Here is a 23289-nt window from a genome sequence, read left to right as displayed (position 1 = left end):
AGTGAGATAAACAGCACTAATCTGCTTCCTGTTTCAGGCAGCTCTGATCACAAACACAGCATATACTTTCCATCCAGATGGCCTGGATTGGAGGGAAAAGGGGAAGCTGCTGCCAATCCGCAGCTGCACTGGTGCGGCCCCGGACACAGCCAGTCCACTGGAAACACACTGTGACTCTGCTATGCACCGGCGACAAAAGCAGAACACCTCAAAACAAGAAAGAGTGATGGTGGGAAAGAGTGGAACAGAGCAGGGTGTTAGTTTAACACAATGGAGAAAGGTCATGGCGCTCTGAATGGTTTTTCCTCTCTAAATAACACCATGGGTCTGTTTGTCAGGCATTGGCTTTGGGGAAAAAAACAAACTGCATTCCTAAAATAAATATGAAGCATTTTAAGCTGCCCAGACAAAAATTAGTCCCCTTGCATGTTTAAGGTGGTAGTAGCCAAAGGCTGGCTATGCGTCATATTTGCAGCAGGTCATAACAGTAGAAGGGTCTCTACTAAGTACTAGAGACGAAGGGGTTGAATAATTCTGTAGTAGTTATTAAAATTGCGCTGAATTTGGGGTTGATTTAGTTGTGTTGAGCTCTTTAAATTGGCCTGCACTCTTCTCAGGAAGATTATGCTAATACCATATGGACCATTCACAGAAGACTGGTAGTGAGTTATCATTTTATTATAAAAAACAAAAGAAAATAACTTTACACTTGTACAATGTAGATTGTCACGCGTATAATTGAGAGTAAATTAGCAAACAACCAAATATTTACACAAAAAATTGTACTTCGATATGACTCCCATCTAGTCGGTACTAATTTCTAATTCCTTTAGTAGCATCCTCCTTTGACAAAAATACATTAAGAAACTATTTAAATCCACGTCACTCCCATCCCCTTACAAAACGATTAGAATATAGCACTCCTGTCCAGCCAGGTGAGTTCAGCTCATGTAGACACTCCTGAAAAGGGGTGTTCAGGACATTTCAAACTCAAGGTTACCATGGATGCCTTTAAAAGAGCACTACATACAGACGATCATTGAGGGATTAGTTAATTTGACGGAGGAGGTGGCGGTGGTGGAGGAGGTGGGTAGTGGAACATCATGCCTGGGTAAGGGCCAGGAGGCCAGGGACCCATGCCCATGTGAGGAGGAGGAGGTGGTGGTCCAGGGTAGGGCGAGAAGCCAGGGCCTGGGAAAGGAGGATGGAATGGGCCAGGCGGAGGAAACATACAGTCTGGCTGAAAACGGGGGTTCCCTTGGGGTGGAAATCGGGGACTACCTTGGGGTGGAAAATGGGGTGGGCCTTGGGACTGGAAATGAGGGTTGGCATGGTAGTTGCTGTGGAACCCGCCACGGGGGTTGTGATGTGCAGGCTGGCCACGCTGAGGGTTCCGGTTCTGTTTCCTCCTGGGGGGTTTCTGGGGTCTAGAGGTAGGTGTTTCAATCTCTGTTAAATAGAAGACAAGAAGATGAGCATGCAGACATGTTACTGGATGGAAGAGCAACAGGAGAAAGTGGCAGAAGTGAGACATAGAATTTGGTCAATTTTATGCTTATTTGGTAAATCTGTGGTATAGGAGATAGGAGTGTGGTAATGTTTGACAGATGATGTAATTGGCAGCATTTTCCTAGTTGTGAAAGAATAAAGCATACCAATCACTGCTCAGCTCTGATTTGTTACATAGAGGCGTGGTAAAGAGACGGGCCATAGAGAGATCAATAGTAGTGTTTGGTAGAGCAGTGGCAAAGGGCAGTGTTGAGCAAAGCTTTGTAACAGTAAAATAACATGCAGTGTTTGATATAGCTGTTATAAAGTTGTTTGGTGTGATTCAGAGCTGTGTTTGGTAGAGAAAAAGGGGTGTGTTTAGCAAAGCTTTGATTTACTAAAGATGTTTGGTGGCATTTGGATCTGTGGTAAAGAGCAGTGGTTAGTACAGCACTGGTAGAAATCAAATGTTTGGGGAAGGTGTGGTACAGAGCAGCTCTTGAGCAAAGATGTGGTGTTCAGTACCTAGTGTTCTGTGGTGTTTATTGTGTAATAAGAACTAGTGTTTTTGTTTACTACACAGTCATTTTTGGTACTGCTTTGTTAAATAGCAGTGTTTGGTACTGTGACTGACCAGAGTCTGACTCCTCCCGGGTTTGCTTCTGTCTCTTCTCCTCCTTCCGCTTCTGCTTGGCCAGCTTCTCTTCATCATCATCACTGAAGTCCAGAGCCTGCCCAAACACACACACAAAGCAATTAACATAATAAACACAAACCAGCAAACTCCACACCCTATTATCACCCTATCAGCAGAGAAGCAAACTCATTAAGCCCTAATTAACATGATTGTAATTTAGAACTGTCCAGTACATTATTAAGACCTAGTCATCAAATACAGCTACCTGAGGTTAAAGTTAGAATACATGAATATCAATGTGCTCAAAGATCAAACAGTATTAATGATAAAACAGGTAGACTGCAATTCTAGATCTGCCTCTTCAGAGAACTCAAACTGCTACTATAAGACATTTACCACTACTAGATATTTGCCATATTTACCACTAGAGGTGTTAAATTGGAAGCTTATAATAAACTATAGGTAAGCAATATAATAAAAATCTCCCATCAGGATATTTAAAGACAATTTAATGCTATACAATATTTATCACAATATTTTCACATGCAGACAAAATAAATCAGTAGCAACCCATTCTTGAAAACTGTTACTCGGATACTGTCCCATACTCAGTAGTGCATGTTCCAATTAAACAGCATTAAATACATGCTCTGTAATAAAATAGGCAGGCAGTCAGTGTATCCACAGTATGCTTGCTTGTATCACCATAAAATTCAACCTCAGTTTTAATAAAATATCGTCATATTGCTCACCCCTACAATAAACAGCAACCTAAAACCTGATTGGGTGTCTGAAAAAATTCAAACATTTCCGGAAAAAGCCTAAGAAGTAAAGCAAATTATTTACCTCTGGGGGAGGCTCCTGATCATTCTTCCAAGAAGCATCCGATCCTTTAAATCTACAGTGAAAGACCAGAACATTAAATCAACATGAGCAACAGAAGACCCTGTTTGTGATATGATGCTAAAAAAGGACAGTGTCACTTCTGAAAAAACACTTCTCCACCATAAAGGCACTAAAGTGGTAATAGTAACCCCTTCTGCAGCGAGCTCAGCTTGCTCAACATGACCAAATGAGCAACTGACTGAGAGGATGACCAAATGGCTAAGTGACTGGCTGATCGGCCAAGTCAAAACATTCAGCTATCCCATGCAAGAAAGCAGATCTCTCAAATGACTGGTCACTCACCTGTTGAGCTGCTCAGTAAATATGTAGTCAGTGAAGTCTTTGACTTTTGGGGCAAAGAAAATCGGTTCGCCTATTTTCAAGCTCCTCTGGTCTATGTCTTCATGAGAGTTGAACCTCAGGATGTAGTAAGGTTGAAACACCGGGCCAAAGACTTCAAACACCTATGAACAAAAAATAAATAAATCAATTAAAGATAACTTTATATACCACAGCTGACCTTTTAGCTGAAAAGATACCATTTAAACTCAGTGACCGTGTAGATCGGGAAAAGGGAAATCCTAATACTAAGAATATGAAATGTCTGTAAAGTATGTGGACGACTCACCCTGCCAACAGCTAGCCTGTCCTTGTTGAATAGGACGCTGTCATCATTCAGGGGCTGTGAGTCCTTCTTTGATTCAACAATCACTAAGAATACAAATATCAAATATCAGCTTTATATTTATCAAATATTATTGTCTCTTCCAACATTTACAATTATGTAGAAAATTATACACTGATTCCTGGGTTTTATGATTTCTGGAGCTGGACTCTAAGAATACCTAGTTGATCTACGATGCTCGAGATGGCTCCAACGGGCTCAATCTCTGTATTCTCCGGAAGGCTGATGTTCAGATTTTCCACTGCAGGGAGATCCTACACAAACACACACACAAACACACAGTTAATTCAACAGACCACAGACCACATATACACATATATACACACACACACACACACACACACACACACACACACACACACACACACACACACACACACACACGCTACATACTAAATAGTGACATTTTCAGAGCTGGTAAAGACAAAACTGGAGTAACCTGTCTCTACTGTCCAGAGAAGGCTTTCTACTAGATTCTGGAGCATTGCTGTGAAGATTTTGATTGCATTCAGTGACAAGAGCATTAGTGAGGTCAGGATAATCACCATCTCACCTCATCCTCAACTCCCAAAATCACAATCCCAAGAGTATTGTATGGAGCACCACCATAATTCCAGAGAACACCGTTCTACTGCTGCACAGCCCACTGTTGGGGGGTTTTATACCCCTCTAGCCCACACCTGGCATAAAAATGGCTCCAATATGTTCATGTTTATGTTATGTATATTACCCTGCCGCCTCTGCAGTCTACACGATTCTTTTACTTTCAGTGACTGTTCTGCATCTCTAAGCTTGCCCAGATAGGACTGCGTAAAGCACAAAGTACACTTCCAACCATTCTCACATAATGCTGCTTTTAACAGAACACTTATTCTTAGTGACTTCGCAATCTGATCCAGTAGATCAGCATCAGGACCAGTCCAAGCCTATTCTAAAAGATCAGGACTCGATAAAATAAATCTTATCCTAACCCTCTGCTTCAATGTTGAGCTCTTTTTTTACTGCTGTCATATAAACTGACAGCATTCATAACTTGTGGTATTTAGGCTAGAATACGCTTGGCTGATCTTACAACCATATTGTACTGTACTATACTATACTATACAGAACATCTGCAGTCACTGCACCTAACAGCACCGTCTCTTCAGTTAAGCTCCCTTACTTCAATCAGCAGCTCATCTTGTGTCTTGACTGGTGGTGGTCTTTTCCCAAGAGCAAGACCATCCTCTTGGTCCTCGTCTTGATCAAGCTCCTTCACCACTGAGCAAATGACACCAGATGAAGAAGAGGACGATGAGGAAGATGAAGAAGAGGAGGAGTCAGAGTCACTGAAAAAAAAAAAAAAAGAGAAATGCCCATGAACTGAAATATATATCATAATTATATGCATCTACACACACCAATACAAGAGTGTTCCTCAAGGGTTCACACATGACAATCACACAACACTTTGAATGCAGAAATGGTGTTTTGTATGGTTAAATACACTATATGGACAAAAGTATTGGGACACCTGCTCATTAATTATTTCTTCTGAATCCAAGGTTATTAAAAATCTTTACTAAAAGTCTTTAGTTTTCTACCGGATTTTGGAGCATTGCTGTGAGAATTTTATTGAATTTAGCGCCAAGAGCTTTAGTGAGGTCAGGACCCCACCTCATATCCACCTCCTCAGCTCATCCCAGAAGTATTGGATGAAGCACCATCCATTATTCCAGAGAACACAGTGCCACTGCTCCACAGCTTTATGCTGGAGGGCTTTATACCCTTCTAGCCCACACCTGACATTCATGCCTATCTGCTCCAGAAAGTCCTTTTCTATTGGCAGTACTTCTCTACACGAACCAGACAAGGTATGTACATTTGCACATCTGTGTCAGTAATGGGTGCTAATTAAGATAGCTAAGCTAAATGCATTTATTAGAGAGGGTGTCCACAAACATTTGGACATACAGTGCAGGACTTCATTACAAGTGTTGTATACCTATCTGAGAGGTCTTCAGAGCTGTCATCTCTGTACTGCATGCTCAGCAGAGTCAATGATCCTCCACCACTGACGGGACTCACGGTGACTTCATCCACAGCCTCACTACGAGAGCCTGGTTCTTCGTCCTGTTGGGCAGATGCTCTAAGGTCCATGGGTTCATTCTGCTGCGAGTTACCCTCTGCTGTAGCTGCATCAGGTACAGCATCAAGGCTCTGTAATGTGCATTTTTCTGTAGCACTGTCCATTTCTGATTCCTTATGCTCATGAAGATTATCATTGTCCACAGGTTCATCCACTTCAGGCTGGTTAGACATGCTCATCTCCATGGGCTCACTTGCCTGTTGGCCAACCTCTGCTGTACCTGGATCAGGTACAAGGTCAGAGTTTTTTTGGGCACCTTCATCTACAGCACGGTTACTGTCCTGTTCTTCTGGAGATTTCACATCCATAGTGCCACTTAGCTGTAGGGCATCCTCTGTTGTACTGAGATCAGGTATGGCGTCAGGGCTCGGTTTTTCTGTAGCACCGCTACTATCTTGTTCCTCCGCATGCACAGGTTCATCCACAGGAACATCTGCTTGAGGCTGAGAATTCAACCCCAAAACAATAATAATAAAAAAAAAAAAAGTGAATAACACATGCAAGCAATGAAGATGTTAAAAACTATCAACATGATTAGAAAGCAAGTGTTAGAAATGACACTGGAAAGTCATCTGCTACTTACTAGCTACAGAATGAACAGAAAATGACACAATTACACACCAGGGCTCAATTCTGTGCTTTTCTTGGTCAAGCACACCTGATTTAACTCACCATAGCCAGGTGTAGTAGCTGTGCTAGTGCAGGGATATCAGCAAACTGAGTTGGCCCTCACTTCCCCTCACTTGATTCTGGCTTCTTTAATTTCACACTGGGACTCAAAGGCTAATGTAACAAAATCAACATACTTTGCCTACATATACATGTCAGTTGGCATATACTACAAAAACAGGACCATCTGAAATGACTTAATTATTTGATTTGTGCCTGCAGTTGAATGCCAATAACTGGCTCTTCATAAGCTTCCAGTATTTGTTGGTAGAACTCAGCCACATGACATTATAAACACAAGAAAAATGACATCACAGGATGCTTTTTTGGATACATACATACATACACACATACACACACTATATACATACAGACACACACATACATATACATATATATATATATATATATATATATATATATATATATACACATATATATATATATACACATATATATATATATATATATATATATATATATATATATATATATATACACACACATACACACATTTTATTTTATTTTGTATTTCTTCCTGGATACTTGATATTTTTTTGTCAAATCCAACATGTCAGAAAAATAAATATAATGTATAGTGAAAATGTCTTGAAATATTATGATAAGGTATGGTTATGCCACACCCCTATAATGATAGCTAATGTTGGCACCCCTGTCTGTAGATACCCAAAAAATTCTATTTCTAAAAACCCACCATATCTCAATGCCATGACAGTGTAGTGTCTTCCCTCGTGAACTTTAGCTAGTTCTACTCAGGAGTGGCCTGTTCATTAACTGATTATCTGACCCAGGCGTGTTGGGAACAGGGAAAACACTAAACCGTGCAGGACACGAGGCAGTCCCCTACCAGTTTGAGAACATGTGCCCTATGGCAGTAATCGCTCATGAAGGTCTAGGTCCTGCAGTCCTGACCTCCAACACTAATCCACCCTACCTGATTCTGCCTTGTTCCTGGCTGCGTCCAAAACCACACACTACCATTTAGCACAGCAGTACTGCACAGCACTTTAAAATGAGGGGCAAGAGTGAGGGAATGAGGGCGGTTAGGTCTGAACTGGGCGTCGAGGCGGATGGGTGACTGCCCGGTGTGCTCTATAAACTTTCAGGGCAACCTCACTAAAGGCGAAACAGCCAAGCTAATGCGACGATGATTGTGGATACTAGTATTAATAAATCAGCCTAAACAGAACTTCATATTCTTCATATTTGCAGTAAATACATGCTGTATTTAGCTAAACTCCACACTAAACAAGCTCGCGTTTCTCGCATTCAACATTTTTCTGGGCATCAACTACAGTAAACAGTCACTCAAAAGTCTGAGCAACTCCGAACAACATGACTAATATTAATACAGCTACTGTAGTTACCTCGGTGGATATACTCGCCATGTCGTCTTATTCGCGTGCTGTTATTTGAAGCTCGATGCTGAAAAGCATCACCATGCTAGTCACACATGTGGCACAAACACGCTTTCAAGCGCGTAGCATCCGGAGACAATATTTATTTCAAAATAAAAGTCCCCAGTTCGCATCGGTTGTGATTTTTGATCAATATCACTTTATATTCAAACTCATGATATCAGAAGATGGAAGTTAAAATGAGGAGTGAACGGAGTGTTGACAGTAGTTAACTATACAATGTTTCAAATAATTAATATAATGGAGCTAAGTTCAATGTTGTTTAAATTAAAACATAATAAACAGAAAGCATATAGCTAATGTGTATAATATATATATTCTGTTTATTATATGTTTTATTTAATTATATCATTAAATAAAGTGATCAGATTTTGTACTTACGGTAGAAGGCTACGCTCTCGAAATTATATTGACGATGCATTTAATAAAAGTTTTTATGCAAAAATGCAATTCATTTAAAATCATTAATTATTTAATGTTAAATATTTAGACTAAAAAGTATTCTGTATCTTTCGCTTTCTCTGTCTTTTGTAAATCTATCACAGCAATAAATGTCCTAATTTCCAGTGTCCGCCCTCTGGTGGTGACAAACGGGCTCAGCGTTAAGGAGACAACAACCTGCCCAGTAGAGGGCGCTGCGGAAACAATAAAGTGAGAAAACATTAGAATCCTTGTCTATGTACTTCTAAATAAATAAATATAAATATGAATAATATCAAATATATTGATCCAGACCAAATACACAACCACTCAATTGAATTCAGATTTTTAAATTTAATTTTTTTTTTTCAAGCATGTTAATAAACAAGGAGCAAATCAAGTGCAAATCATGCAGTCTTAATGTGTTGATTTTCTGTTAACAGACGTCCCCATCTGTCTATTGAGTGCTTTCACTGCTTCTTCTTGCACATGGCAGCGAACAGGAAGCGGTCTACTGGCAGACCTCTCTGGAGATGAGGCCCTCCTGGATCCACACACACCTGCTCTGGGTACCAGTGTCCTGATATCACTCTGTGGCCCAAACACAGTGGTCTGAAAGGTTGTCCGGGGCCTGGTTAGGGTTTCGTCCAGGTTCCACTTAGGCTTCGGAGGTACCGGTGCACTTCCAGATTGTCTAGAAGTTAGTCTAGGCCTGTTTGGGTTTTGGGAAGATTGATGAAGTGGAGGGAATTCAGTGAAGAGTGTAGTGGTTGAACAAGCTGCTGTGGGAGTCAGGGGCGTCTTGACTCCCGCAATATCTGTGTTTAGGACACTGAGTGAACAAACAAGAAAAGCCATTAAAAGAATAGTTAGGAAAACAGTTTCTCCCTTATTCCCAATGCAGCTGATCAGTGATGACATGTCCTTACTAACAAGCAATGCAAGCTTAAACCCTATTAGTTAGCACTGCATGTCTCAATCATCAAACAGGACAACGGCATACTGTTATGAATGGCCACAAGTAACTAAAATTAACTAACGTAGCTAAACGTAACTAAAGTAGTAGCCATCCTGAAACCTGAATTGTCAGCACTAAACATGTCTTGGCTGTTTAACTGCAGTTGGCGTAATGGAAAAATAATGTATTAGCAGTACTAGTGTGATTAGACCAGTGTTATAATACACAATGATTAAGTTTACTGTTGCACGTGTTTGTGGAATGAGTGCCCGGTGTCGAGGAGGTGACTCAAGTCAGTAGCTCTCTGCAGTAAACTCAGAGCCTCTCTCCTTTCTGCCCTGCAGGAGCTCTGCATTAACACTTTACCTGAAGGGAAAACAGGGTGTGAGTGGATGAAAAGTCCACAAATGTATTGGTTTATTAAGAGCATCACAATACTGGCCTATGTATCATGCTATTTTGACATTGATGAAATGCAGTAGTAGTGCCAGATTAAAATAAAACACCAAAAATAACGTCCTAATAAATTCCATTAATTCGCCCTAATCTAACGTCCTATAAATTCCATCTTGACCTTGTATGTGTCTATGACAAGTCTGTACAACCCTCCACCACCCTGTCACCTCCCCTTTTACCCTGTCATCTATCATTCCTGGCTCCACATATCAGAGGCTTCCTACCACAGAAGAAAAAAGAAAAAATGGTATGGACAGGGTCAGTACTGTTTACGTACTAATAACATCCACCACATGATCAGAAATACATGTTGTTTATTATAATATCCAGACTATTTTTTCAGTGTATGTTTGGTTGTAATATGTAATAAAGGCCACATCACATTACTGCAGTAAATCGCAATCTAAACATCAAGCAACATAAACGAGTAAAATTTCACAAAGCGAAAAGTAAAGTTTCCGGCTCTCGAAGTACAGCTGCTTCTACCTTAATCAAACTGGTCTAATCCAGGAATACCCATATTCCAACATCCACTGAGCGAAGACACTCCAGTTAAAATGCCCTACACTTACCCAAAGCCCTTTTTTTACTTACTAAGTTTGAGCAGAGTGTTTGTGAGATCCTGCAGTGTGGGCTTGGACAGAAAGGAGGTCATCCCCCAGCACTTAGTTACTGATTCTCTTACATGGATGGCATGACGAAACAGTTCAGTGGCCTTCCTCTGAGTCCAGCTACAGGACAAAAAGTGAGAAAGGTCACTTTACAGCACTCAGCAAACAGCTACACTACCACTACGTACATACAGCAGACCTGATAAGAACGTTATTTTCAAACCCTTGCCACCTCCATTCATAGGCACCTTTATGAAGGCATGTGCACTGCCAGCCAAAGCATTTCTGAATGGTTTATATTGGAATGGTTTATATATAATAAATGTATATGAAAATGCTTTAATATAATTAGATAATAAGGTTTATTCTGGTTAAATAGACCAAAATATTGGTAAATAGCTGTTGTTTTCATGCCTTTTAGAATTCTCTCCACATAACTACACTTCAAAAAGAGTCTCTCTAAAAACTCTAAACTCTCTGAACTCTTTCTGTGATCAGATCAGTGTTTCCCAGTCCCTGTCCTGAAAAAAACTCCACTGCACTCCACTTTTCCATGTTCTTCTTGCTCTAACACCTGCTGCCTGATCGAAGCCAGCCCTTTATGAGTTGCTGGCAGCGGGATAAGAAACGATGATCTATATAATCTGCTTGATGTCTCACTCTTTGTCAATGTGGAAGCTGTCAGTCCAAATGTCGGCCAGCTGCTCTTCCACTGCTGCAACCAGCGGATGTTCGCTGCCATACCAATGCCTCCTACTGGCCAAAACAGCCTGCACCAAACTCTCAGCTGCTCTCAGATCACCAACAGCCCGTCTGCACACAGACAACATTTATTCCTCACAAATTACAAACATAAATCCCCAAAAGATTCAAATGTTTGAGAGCACTGGTAAAACTCTTTTTTTTTTACTTATAAATTATATCAGTTGTAATTTGGGAGAAAAGCAGAATCTTTTACATTTCAAAATTGAAAACTTCAATATTAACCAAGAAATAGAGTCGCATGGCAAGGTTTGGGTAACCCCATGTAGATTTTTTTGAATTAAACTAAATCGCATCCTCTTCAGAGAACACACATTTTAATGCACAATGCACTTTCCTGGCACACTCTGACCTTTCATCACAGCCCACATATTTTTAACAGAGTTAAGGTCAGGACTTTGGGAAGGCGATTTCAAAAGTTTCATGTTAGCTTGTGTATCCAATATTCTACAACCTGATTTACTCTGTGTTTGGGGTCACAGTCATGTTGTAACCCCAAAATGCGATCACCACCATGTCTGGTACAGTGTTCTTGAGGCTGAATATGTCTATGTGGTCAGGAGCAAATTACATTGTTGACTTTGTAGCAGGGGATTCTTTCTAAGGGTAAACCTGCTTGATTGTAGTGAGCGACACTGGTGTTCCAGCAGCTTTCAGTTCATGGCAGGCCTGTGCCTTGGTAGTTCTTGGGTTGTTTCTAACCATCCCAATCAATCTCCGCTCAGCTGAGGGTTTCAGTGTGGGTCTTCTTTTAGACCTTGGACTTATATATAAATATAAGTCCATAAACGTATAATATATATATATATCTATATAATATATAACTCGCTTATAACTTGGAGTAGTAGTACTTGGACTTTACAACAACATAACAGTGTCACTGTCAGTCCTCATTACTAGAAGTAGTCTTCAGTTGACCTATTTCAGCATATTACCACTTACTTGTGTAGGCCTTGCAGTAAATTAACAGCTGCTTCAGCACATGGATGGATTGACTTGATGCCAGTATTGCTGATTTGCTTCAAAAGTCCTGGAACTGAACATAAACGGCCTCTCTCCAGCGCTAGCTGACACAGAAAACACAGCAACTGCCCTAAAAAACGAAACAAGCACTAAGACAAAGGAGCTACATACTTCCATAATGTCTAAATGGCAACACATAAAGAATGAGCGTCACAGTCACAGGCATGAGATAAGCTGTATATTCGCAGTTATGCTTCTATGCAGACTTACACAATTCTTCTACTACCTTTTATCATCCTGATGTCTTCTGTATAGGCAGAACTGGAAACTGTGAGGATGTCTGCCGTCTCAAGGCCTTTGTTGCTGTACACCTCAGCGTCCTCTAGCTGCTGCATGTAGATATAGAACTTTGCCAGCATGTGCTGCTCTTCAAGCAGTGATCTTACACTGCCTCCATCCAGCTCATCTGCCTGCAGAGAATCATATAAGAGAGATGTCCTAAGAGTGAGTAAGAGGAACCTCTGTGAGTACTCACAAATGTTATAAAGCTTATCAGTCTGATAACCCTGTATTGGTTTGCAGTGATACTTTCCTTTATGTCAGGGCTGCTTCTTCCAAGTCCAGGAGATCTACCACCCTGACATATATATTCAGAAGCCCCTATAAGCCTTCATTACATGGCCCATGTGTGCTACATTAGGGCTGGACCTAAACTCTACAGGGTGTAGATCTCCAGGACATGAAGATCTTTTTATTATCTATTATCTTAATCCAAAATTGAGGTCAGCTGGTCCTCCTTCATTTTTTACTCATTTCACAGAGCATGGTGTGATATTTTTTTGCTTAGCTGTATTTCTCTTGCCTAGAAATATCTGTAGGTGTTTATTGAGGCTTTTCTTTTATTTTCCTTTTAATGCTTTACCCAATCTTCATCTTCTATTTTAGATAGCCAATTACCCAACCCACTCTTTAGTACTTTCCCCCATCACATGTAATGCTCCCGACACTGGAAGGGGGAGGGGGGGGTGCTGACACATGCCTTCTCCGACACATGCACAAGCAGCCACTGCCACTTGATAAACTGTCACCAATGCAACGTCACCAGGCAACCAACACACTGGAGGAAAGCGTCAGGTGCCCAGCTGTGATGCAACGGCTAGCAGACACCTGTGCCAGCCTGTGATGTGGGAAGAAAGAGAAAGCCATCTACTCACCTGGGAGAGATGGCAAGTCAAATTGTGCTCTCTCGGCCTCCAGCTGCTGATGGCAGGCAGCACTGGTTTTCCTTTGATCACCAGTTTGTATCAGTCTGTATATAATATAGCTAAAAACAATGGGTCTCAAAACCAGGCTTGAATATGACCTCATCATTTGGGCGTCTCACCTGTTGAAGGGTTGTTTCTGCCTGCAACAGTATGCACTCAGCTTCTTTAGTCTTTCCCAAACAGAGCATGATGTCAAAGGAGAGAAGAGCTAACTTTCCCATAATGTCAAGATCTGACAGACCACAACCTGAGGTCAGAAGAAATGGCATGTGCCATCAGCATTAACTGACAAAGTGATTTAGTTTATCTGTAATACACGTTTCCTTAGCTCAGCTTTTACCTGTGTGTGGCTGCACCTCTGTAGTGAACGTTTCCTTATCATCTCTCATAAAAAGAACATCAGAAGACAATACTGCAGAATATAGAGAGAGTGAGACAGAGAGGTCACAACAATAAAAGTGTTTCACAAATGGGACAAAATAATACTAACATGGCAAGTCCAGATTTTCATATCCCTTCAAAAAACCTTATTAATGCTTTTGGCAATTTGGCTAAAATGAAAATGCTACTATCACTACATCTCTTGTGTAAATGTACCTGCCATCTACAATGGTGCCAAAATAATCCCTGGATGAAGACATTTTGGTTTAAAAACTAGGATGATGTATCTTGCAGGTGGGAGGAACTACACACATTGTAGAGTGGAGGATGGCCTGTTAAATACATGATATATATATATATATATATATATATATATATATATATATATATATATATATATATATATATATATATATATATATCATTTTATAACCTGTGTTACACACGTGGGCTATGAGTTAAAATGTACAAATAATGGACGTTTACATTGGCTAAAAGTATGCTGCCTGGCTAAAAACACTTGTAGAACACCCAAAGGAAACGTATAGTATAGTAAAGTATATTTACTATGATCAGCATTTCACATAAACTGTGTGGTTACTAGGCTTGGTAAATAAATGGTAAATAAAAATGCCTTTGTTTTTGTTGTGATTGTGTTGTAGGAGTCAGTACGTTGCTCTACTATGCATAGTTTCACAGCAAACTACACTGAATATCTTGGTTTTTGCATTTCAACAACTGAATTACAATAACATTTTAGAAACATTGGTGATATTTACTTTCAACAAAATGCAGTTGGAGGCAATTATATTTGCACAGTACTAACCAACCTAGTGGGCTACAGGCTTTAATTCCATTACTTGTTAGCTACCTAAGCACCAGTGTAAAAAACTAAAGAAGCCTAAAGCAAACACTAAACATGTCCTAACCAATAAACTACATCAGGGGTTGTCATTTATTTGAAATACTTCAAATACAAGTGATATTTCTGGTCAACATTGTCTCTGACTCTGTTACCATTCAGTAAAGTCAGCTTTTGGAGTGAAGAGATGGGGTCATATCCTCTCTGGCTCAAAAGCGTCCAATAACGAACAAGATCAAGCCTTAGCTGTGGGTACCGCCTCACACAGCTCGACAGGATACACAGAGCTCTATGGAAAATATGGTGATACGTTATCTTAATAGGCTGATTAACATCAATGTAGTGTGGAGTTTAGTAGTCTGAGCTTATCTGACTTGTTTGTCCACCCTGTGCGTAACAAATATAGTCATAAGGTAGTGTTTAAAACACTTTATGTCCATTGCGTCTGATTTACATGTTTTAAAAAGGGAAGCAAATGACTACACATAATACTGTGAAAAAGTGTTTGCCACCATTCCTGTACATTACAGAACTGCATCAGCTGAAATTTGTACGCGTTTGAGCAACTGTTTTTTAATTTTAGGGCCTGCCACAGCATTTCAATAGAGTTTAGGTCAGGACTTTGACTAGATCATTGTAAAAGTTACAAATTCTGAATGTTGCATGACCAACCTTGCACTTCAGCTCATAACATTTAACTTGACATTCTCGTGAAGATTCTTTGATATAAGCAAAAAACAACCAAAGTACAGCATATAAAGAACTGCAGACCTCTTGTCTCAGCTAAAGTCAAGAAACACCTTGATGATCCTCCTGGAACAATAAGTTATGGACAGTTGAATCCAAAGTGAAACATTTTGGCCACCATGGGCTCCTTTCTGTATTGGTGAAATCCTGAAACTGCTTTTCAAAGTATGAAGTATGAAGGTGGTTGTATGATGGTTTAAGGATGCATTGCTGCATCAAGGTGCCATGCTACCACTCAGGAAACTGAATTCTGCTGTCAGAGAATCAAGAGAATTCAAGAGAATTTCAGGTCATCTGTCTGTGAGCTGGAGCTGAAGCACAGTTAGATCCAGACAATAATCCGAAGGACACAAGGCAAATCTACCTCATATTGGTTAACAAAATTGCCTAGTCAAAATCCTAACTTAGACCCTAATGAAATGTTGTGGCAGCACCAAAACTTGTCTTCATACTGGAATGCCTACAGATGTCACTGAGTTAAAGAAGTTCTGGGCCAAAATTCCTCCACGGTGTTGTGAGATGCTAATTAACAACTGGAGAAAGTGTTTGTTTGCAGTTATTGCTGCTAAAGGGGAAAGGAAAGGGTGTTGAATATTTTTTCCTTATTAAATAAAATGTATATATCTATACATTTTTTCCTCTGGGTTGCTATTAGCATCCTTACAATTTTGTGTAAGCCAACATGCAAAGATGTAAAGTCCTTTAGGATTAAAAATCTGCACAAATTTGCAAACTCTTCCATAAACAAAAGGCCCCCAAGAGAAAGGTCTGGGCAGTTCTCATCTGAATAATGCTAACAACATTCCATCTTCCTATACTATTGGCAATGGTAATGTACTTGTCTAAAGAAATTAATTTAATAACAAGTATCTGTAGCCTTACTCTGGGTCAGTGAGGATATTATATAGCTCCTTAAAGGATCCAGTTTGTGCCAGGTGCCAGGGCAGTTCCTCCAGCTTCCTTAACCAGTCACAAAGTTCCTTACTGGGCTTTTGAAAGAACTTGGCAATGATACAGTGGAAGTATCTCCGTTTTTTTTGTTTATCCACAACACCTGAATGCAGACCACAAGAGAAGAACACAGATAACACCACTGCGGATATTTAAAAAAAGACAACTGCATCGCACATGCTGCAGTGTTCCTTTGGTTTCCAGGCCATATAACTTTAAAAGGTTAAAGCTAACGTCTGCAGGAAAGTAGATCTCCATGAACAGAGTTGGTGACCACTAATTTAGAGGGGCAAACATCCTATTAATAACCTCGATTTCAGAAGAAACACTGATCTTTTTTCTCAGACAACTATATTAGCATGATGGACTGCCACTTACCCAGCAACAGTAGGTCAATGGCCTGGCTAAGGGACTGATGGCTAAAATACAAAAGGCCATTTGGCTTCTCCCGGACCCAAGGTCCAAGTGCAGTACGCAACCGAGCCCACTCCAGAGTCTGGATTCTCAAAGAACCACAGTAACCCAAATCCTCCAGGAGAGCCAATACCTCTGCCTCAGTCAGCCCAGAGCGAGAGACATGGATCAGGCAAAGCGTGTCCCACACCCATCCTTTCAGCTTCAGAGGAGAGGAAACTGCAGTGATCAGAGCAGTGAGACAGCAGAGGTCAGTGTTCAATCGACTACCGTATGAAGAAGAGTCTGTTATTCTGTTATTCTGAGGCTTCTGGTCTAGCTGAAGCTGAATGAAGTGATGTAATACATTTAAAGCAATGATTCTACAAAGAGAGAATGGCTTTATACACTGCCAAAGACCTTATAAACATTAAAATCGGTCTATGATGGTTGACCATATTTGAGGTAAGAGAACTTCAAAGGGTATTTTTTGATATTTCTACATAATTCAGTAGTTGGGATGTAACTAACGTATTGATAAGTGGAGTTTACTAAACATAACAAAATGTTGGGAAATGGACCATACCCTGAACTCCTCCTCCTCAGCCCTATATATATAATCTCTGCTTTTAACTTCACCTTCATGATGAAGAACTTTGCACCCATCTCCACCCCATCCCCTCTCCTCTTTTCCAAGCTCACTTCAACTATGCGGGAGCTCGGCTTCCCACTCAACCTAAACTCTAGCCCAGGGCCTACTGAGTCTCCCCATAACAGCCTTCCAGGGTGTGGTCCATACTAGCAAATGGTAAAATAATGATAAATCTGAAATCTGAATTTTACCCTAAAACTACTCAAACATTTATGGAAATTCCCCATGCAGCAGGTGGCTTTGAAGCTGTTATTATCTTCAGACACCTGGTATCATCTCTACCCTTTACAATTCTTACTCTAGACTCTAGAATGTATCACCCAAACCACTCAAATTTCTTTGTTACCATCTTCATTCTTTAAATATGTAAAAGTTATTGTATAAAACTTTTGTATGAAAATTGAACTGTGATACACCTGGATATAACACACTTAAAAGAGGTCATACCCAGCCTGGTTGCTTCAGTGTTTGCCTCTGGCCTCTTGTTGCAAGGTGCAGGGTCTTCAACAGGTCTACTGTAATCTTTCACCCATCGATGAATGACCTTCTCCCACAACTCTAAGACAGAATCCACCCCCACATACTCTTCTATTAGCTCTTTTCCCTCCTCTTCCTCCCTCTGCATCCCACATGTCCGCAGCTCACTGCCCAGAATAGCAAGGAAGACCGGGAGTCGACACAGCTTCCTACTGATGATTCTCTGCAGGAGAAAGGTGGGTAGCTCTTTGCAGGGTAAGGCTAGGTGTCGATGTAAGATGCTACACTGGATGCTGGGATCAGAAATTCCAGGCCAAGTGAAGACCTGAACGTCTGACCTGCTGGTGAGGCTTTTGTGAGTGAGGTCACTTGTGGTGGTGGTGACTATCAGCTTGCAAGAGGATGGTAGAGCATCTGGCAACCATCTCAGTTCCTTCATCTGTAATAAACAAAGAACTGCTTGAAAGGCTCATATTATTAGCATTGACTACATAAAAGAGTCACATAGAGGTCACGTTCACTATGGTGAGTGTACATTGGAGACCAGTTTAGCACTGTAAATCTTAATGTTGGGTTGGGTTGAGTTGGCTGTGTGGCATGAACAAACAATAATTACCATATATATCACTTATTCATTAGGTGGAACAAATATTGTCATACGAATAAAGATGTATCAAAGGCATTTTATAAGAGGAAATGGTTACCTCCTGCAGTGACAGGCCATGAGTGTCTGTTAGAAGGTTAAGCCCGTCTAGCAGAAGAACACAGGGCCCCAGTTGAGCTGCAGCAGTGAAGGCCTGTACCTCCGCAAGCACAGGCCTAGGTTCAACAAGGCCCTCTAAACCTTCTGTCCACTCAGGCAGGTCACCTTCATAAAACACAGTAGCTATTTTTTCATATATATATATATATATATATATATATATATATATATATATATATATATGCACTATATGGACAAAAGTATTGGGACACCTCCTCATTCATTGCTTCTACTAAAATCAAAGTAATTAAAAAAGGCTTTATATCTATTCTATTGGCAGTACTTCTCTACGGGGACTAGACAAGCTGTGAGACTGCGTTTGCATATCTGTGACAGCAATGGGGCAACTTAAAGTAGTCGAAGGCATTCATTAGAAGGGGTGTCCACAAGCATTTATACATAGAGAGCAATTATTAGCTCTACGCCAGTGACTAAACTAGCAGTCAGGATTTCTTAATCACCAGAGGAGTGAGGAGTGACTAGAGTGCTTGTTTGATGTATGCTGTCCACAAGGCTGCTTACCATAGAACTTTTTGCGAAGCTCAGCAGTGCACTGCCTTAGCATTGACCTGATGTCTTTGTTGGATACGCTGGTCCCACAAATATATGGGATGACTGGAACTTTGGGCTTTCGCTTCCTGAAGTTCTGGAGCCACCAAACGACCAGAGACGACTTCCCACAACCCCTTTCACCACTGAGCAACAGAATAGACTTCTCTGGTACTCTTTTATCACTGTTAGAGAATGAAGATAAGGCAAACATGAAAAAAGGACCTGTGACTACCATATCAAAGCCCTTGGAGCTTCATTTTTTCAGTTCACAAACTACAAATAGATTAGTAGAAATGGTCTAAAATGCGATTTACATTAATGTACATAAAAGTTAAGATTATTGTTTCTCTTATAAAGCTAACAACCGCTGTTTACTGTTACCTATAAATGCTTAAATACACACTCACATGTGAGCATTACATGCCTACACTCTGCAAGAAGAGGGCATACTGTAAAAACACTGAACTGCCACTAACTACAAAACTGTGTGCTGAAATTAAAGGGGTAACAATACTCAAAGGTCACAAGGTTTGATTCACACCACGATTTGGACATCACGGTTTGTTATGAGTACAGTACAACAGGAGAAATATGTAAATATTTGCATTGTCCACCTAAAGGACTTAAGGTGGTGAAATAATTTTCAGTCGTACAATAGCAGTACTCCTAAACCACTACATTTTCCACAATCTCATGCAAATCCAAGGGCTTACAGCTTGGGTTCCGGGTGGCACACACCCCACTGTGTGCACCGAACCGTGACCCCTGTACCGTGACCCCTTTACGAGTACACCCCCACACTCTTAAAAATAAAGGTGCCTCAAACAGTTCTTTGAGTGATGCCATAGAAGAACCACTTTTGGTCCCATAAAGAACCATGTTTGTCGTAGAGATGTGAGAGTGTGAAGAACTTTTTAAAGACCCCAAAACTTTCTTCTGATGCAAAGGTTCTTTATCAATTTAGAGGTCACATCTCTATGATAAAAAGGGTTCTTTACTGAACCAAAAGTGGTTCTTCTATTCTAGCACCTTTGTTTTTTGAGTGTAGTTAAAATGCATTAGTAAATCCATCATCTCACCTAATTAACTGAACTGCGTCATCTGAACGTGGTTTGGACTTTGCCTGTTGTGTTATAGGAAAGACAAATGTGTTGAGAAGGTCCAGCACCTCTGCGGTTTGCTTTGAAGGTACAAACACATGACACAGTGCCTGAATAGAGCTTTCCTGGCACAAAACCTCAACTGAATCCTGACAACCTGTGAAAGGAAATCACACAAACAGGTCATATTAAAACGTCTGCTTTATCTAAACAGCACTTTGTATGTCCACTGGTCTAAAAATATAATTTCAATATTTGCTGACATGATAAGCAGTGTCAGAGTCATGTGTATTTGATGGAAAATGCAAAGCAATGTTGACATGTCTGACCTGAGAGGGAGCGCTGCTCTGGAATTTGGTGAAACTGATCTATGATGCCTTTCCAGTCTTTTCTCACCAGCTCTTCTAGATCCTGTAAGCTTCTGAAGAATCTGTGCCACAGAAGTAGTTATCAGAAAGGTTAGCATTAGGCCTTGCATAAAGCCAACAGCTATTTTAGTCATTAGCAATATTAGCATATCAGGGCTCCAAGTGCGGACATCAAGCTAATAACGTTGGTTAGCATTATTTACATTTATGGTTAAAGACCCAGTGATCTTGTTGTAGGGCTTATGTCTGAAGGTTATGGGCACTGATATGTGTCTTTACAAAGACTACCCATTAATAATGACTAATCTTATACTTTGTTACAGTAATATTGGCTCAATTAAATTACCAAACACCATGGTTAAAAAAAATAAAAAAAAGTTGTAACTGTTAGCATAGCATTTTGTTTTACATTTATGATTAGAATTCATATAAAAGCATCAAATTCACTGGTTACACATTCCATGAAGGAATTCTATCTATTTCAACATTTCTACAAAATCTATAAATAGTTTAGATGTCATGTTCAGAGTGTTTTAATGTATAATGGTTTATTGTAATAAAACTTACTTACATTTCCCAGCTAGAATTTTTCAGTTAGTAGAGCATTACGTGAACTTTCTAATCATTACAATTTTTGTTCTTTGAACACTCAGTCTATTAATCAAGTTTACTTAAGTTAAGTTCATAGAAGGTTTTAATTTAACTTTAATGTGTTTATTAGTTTATTCTCACAAATAAAAACAGGCTTTTCACTTTTGGTAAGCAAATGTTTAAAAGTTCATGATTTAAAAGTTTTTATTATCAGTGTAAATTTAGAAAATGTTCAGTTCTGTGTTTAAATAAATGCTCCAATTACTACATTTTGGATGTAACATTTTATGACACATGCATTAATTATTATTTTTCAGTGTGATGTCAGTGTACTTATGCATCAGTTTTAGCAATATTTTTATTTTATTATTTTATTTATTTAAATATTATATTTCTAGTTTTGGGAAAGTTAAAAAAAGATGTTTTCATAACGTTGTCTTACTACGAACTGTGTGTAAGAAATGTTCTAATAACGTTGTGATGAAAAGCAACGGCACACATTCAGAACATTACTGGTTCATTATATCTAGTGAACCTATTCATGGGTTTAATAGGTAGTATTGATAATGGTAAACTAGTGGGAAACCTAAAAAATCAGGGTTCCCTTGGATTCCAGTTTGCCCTAGAATACCTTGCATGTAGCACTCCACCATAAATGCCTTTTAAATAATACATTTTAGGCCAATACCTTCTCATAACAAATTATACACCAATGTAGACTACAAGTAACCATTTTGTACAATAATTACTTGATATAAAGCTTTTAGTGACATTAAACGTTTTGGATATCCTATCACCACCACTCATCAGGATTCTCTACAATGATGACTTTTTCAAATCAAACTACTTGAAGAAAGACTTTTGGTGAAAATACCCTTTAAGCACAGGCCTGGGTTCAATACTATTTGTTCTGGTTCTCTATAAGGAAGCCAGCTATTCCACTGAGATACAAGAGTTACTCTTATTCAACTCTCTTTACTCAGACCTGACAGGATGGCAGGTGTTTATGACCCAGCTCTTCAGATTCCACACCCGCTGCCTCTCGTACTGCCTCTGACAAGACAGGGCCCTCGGATACAGTGTACCGTCCTCATCGTCCTCATCACCCTGAGTAGTGTGGTCTTTAAAATAGAAGAAACAGCGCATTGTTTTCCCCATGAAGGCCGCCTGGGTGATCTCCAGCTCAGCCAAGCTACACGTCCGATGTTTTTCTTCCATGACCCAAGGGTAGCCACCTCGCACAGCTTCATGCAGATTCCGCTCCATCTCAGATAAGAGGATTGGTTCTCTTTCTGGCTCTTCCAGTGGATGCATCTTGTGGGATGTACTTTCCGGAAGAAAACAGCCATAGCGTTGGCCAAGAAGACAGAAGAATGATGAGGAAGAGCTAATAAGATCCAAGCTGATCTTTAAGTGCTGGAAGTGAGCGGAGTTGTCTTGGTGTGGCCAGAGGTTGTGACCTCTCTGACTGTCGTCTTCATGGTTTTGTGTCTGCTGGATGTCTACAGGTCTGAAGCATGAACCTCTGGTCTGACAAAGAGAGTCCAGATGAGGGAAAACATGTGCTCTGAGGAAGGCCAACTCCTGCTGGAGGTCACCAGGGACATAACAGAGGTATGGCTGCAGTGGAGGTGCCAAGTGAGGGGCAGAGCCACATCTTGATGTTATGCCTTTACCAGCTGGGAGATCCCCTTTTTGCATCCCTTCAGCTTCAGATTAATATAGTTAGTGTGAGCTTCCTGTGGAGACAGAAAGGTGCAGTATAAATAACAAACCCTACCAGCATCATTTCATTATAAATACATCAGGAAGGAATATAAATACATCGGCTAGGAAATTTGCTAAAAATAACTTCTCTCCACCAAAATATAGATAGCTGAAATCTCCTGATTGTAAAGAAACTAGATCGTACTGTATTAATAACACAGCCAAGCGTTAACCTGCGCAGATCTTCAATGAGATTCATGGCAACCGCTGGTTGTTAAGGTAAACGCACGACTAACCCATATGTGCCTGAACCAAGCGAAGGCAAGATTTAAGAAGAAATAAAGCTGATTTGAGATCAGCTGCTTGCGTCGGCCCCCAC

At 40.2% G+C, this 23289-nt stretch overlaps 2 protein-coding genes across 5 annotated transcripts; both read right to left on the bottom strand.

Annotated features, from left to right (window-relative positions):
- Nucleotides 1–712: 712 nt before the first annotated feature.
- On the bottom strand, nt 713–7974 carry naf1 (nuclear assembly factor 1 homolog (S. cerevisiae)). The gene is made up of 9 exons (XM_072673946.1): nt 7881–7974; nt 5680–6266; nt 4858–5023; nt 3856–3949; nt 3639–3721; nt 3314–3474; nt 2972–3023; nt 2123–2219; nt 713–1449 (listed from the first exon to the last, which is right to left on the bottom strand). Exons 1-9 carry the CDS (start codon nt 7899–7901, stop codon nt 1052–1054), a joined length of 1659 nt encoding a protein of 552 aa, XP_072530047.1. The 5' UTR covers nt 7902–7974; the 3' UTR covers nt 713–1051.
- Nucleotides 7975–8767: 793 nt separating this feature from the next.
- LOC140550119 (tetratricopeptide repeat protein 41-like) lies at nt 8768–23223 on the bottom strand. Of its 4 annotated transcripts, XM_072673945.1 has the most exons (18): nt 23116–23190; nt 22189–22942; nt 20574–20674; nt 20224–20401; nt 19115–19326; nt 18534–18697; nt 17800–18268; nt 16686–16940; nt 16239–16410; nt 14765–14898; nt 13707–13778; nt 13486–13613; nt 12388–12571; nt 12081–12231; nt 11037–11189; nt 10360–10496; nt 9552–9675; nt 8768–9183 (listed from the first exon to the last, which is right to left on the bottom strand). In XM_072673945.1, the coding sequence occupies exons 2-18, from the start codon at nt 22902–22904 to the stop codon at nt 8769–8771; spliced, it is 3765 nt and encodes a 1254-aa protein (XP_072530046.1). In that variant the 5' UTR covers nt 22905–22942; nt 23116–23190; the 3' UTR covers nt 8768. The 4 variants fall into 4 exon arrangements, with proteins under 4 accessions (XP_072530046.1, XP_072530043.1, XP_072530045.1 ...); XM_072673943.1 differs by lacking the exon at nt 9552–9675 and having other exon boundaries at nt 9099–9183; XM_072673942.1 differs by having other exon boundaries at nt 9090–10496; nt 23144–23223.
- Between the last annotated feature and the right edge of the window lie 66 nt (nt 23224–23289).

This window comes from Salminus brasiliensis, chromosome 2 (assembly GCF_030463535.1).
Source record: "Salminus brasiliensis chromosome 2, fSalBra1.hap2, whole genome shotgun sequence".
Taxonomy (NCBI): Eukaryota; Metazoa; Chordata; class Actinopteri; order Characiformes; family Bryconidae; genus Salminus; species Salminus brasiliensis.
This window is presented reverse-complemented; position numbering and strand designations above follow the sequence as displayed.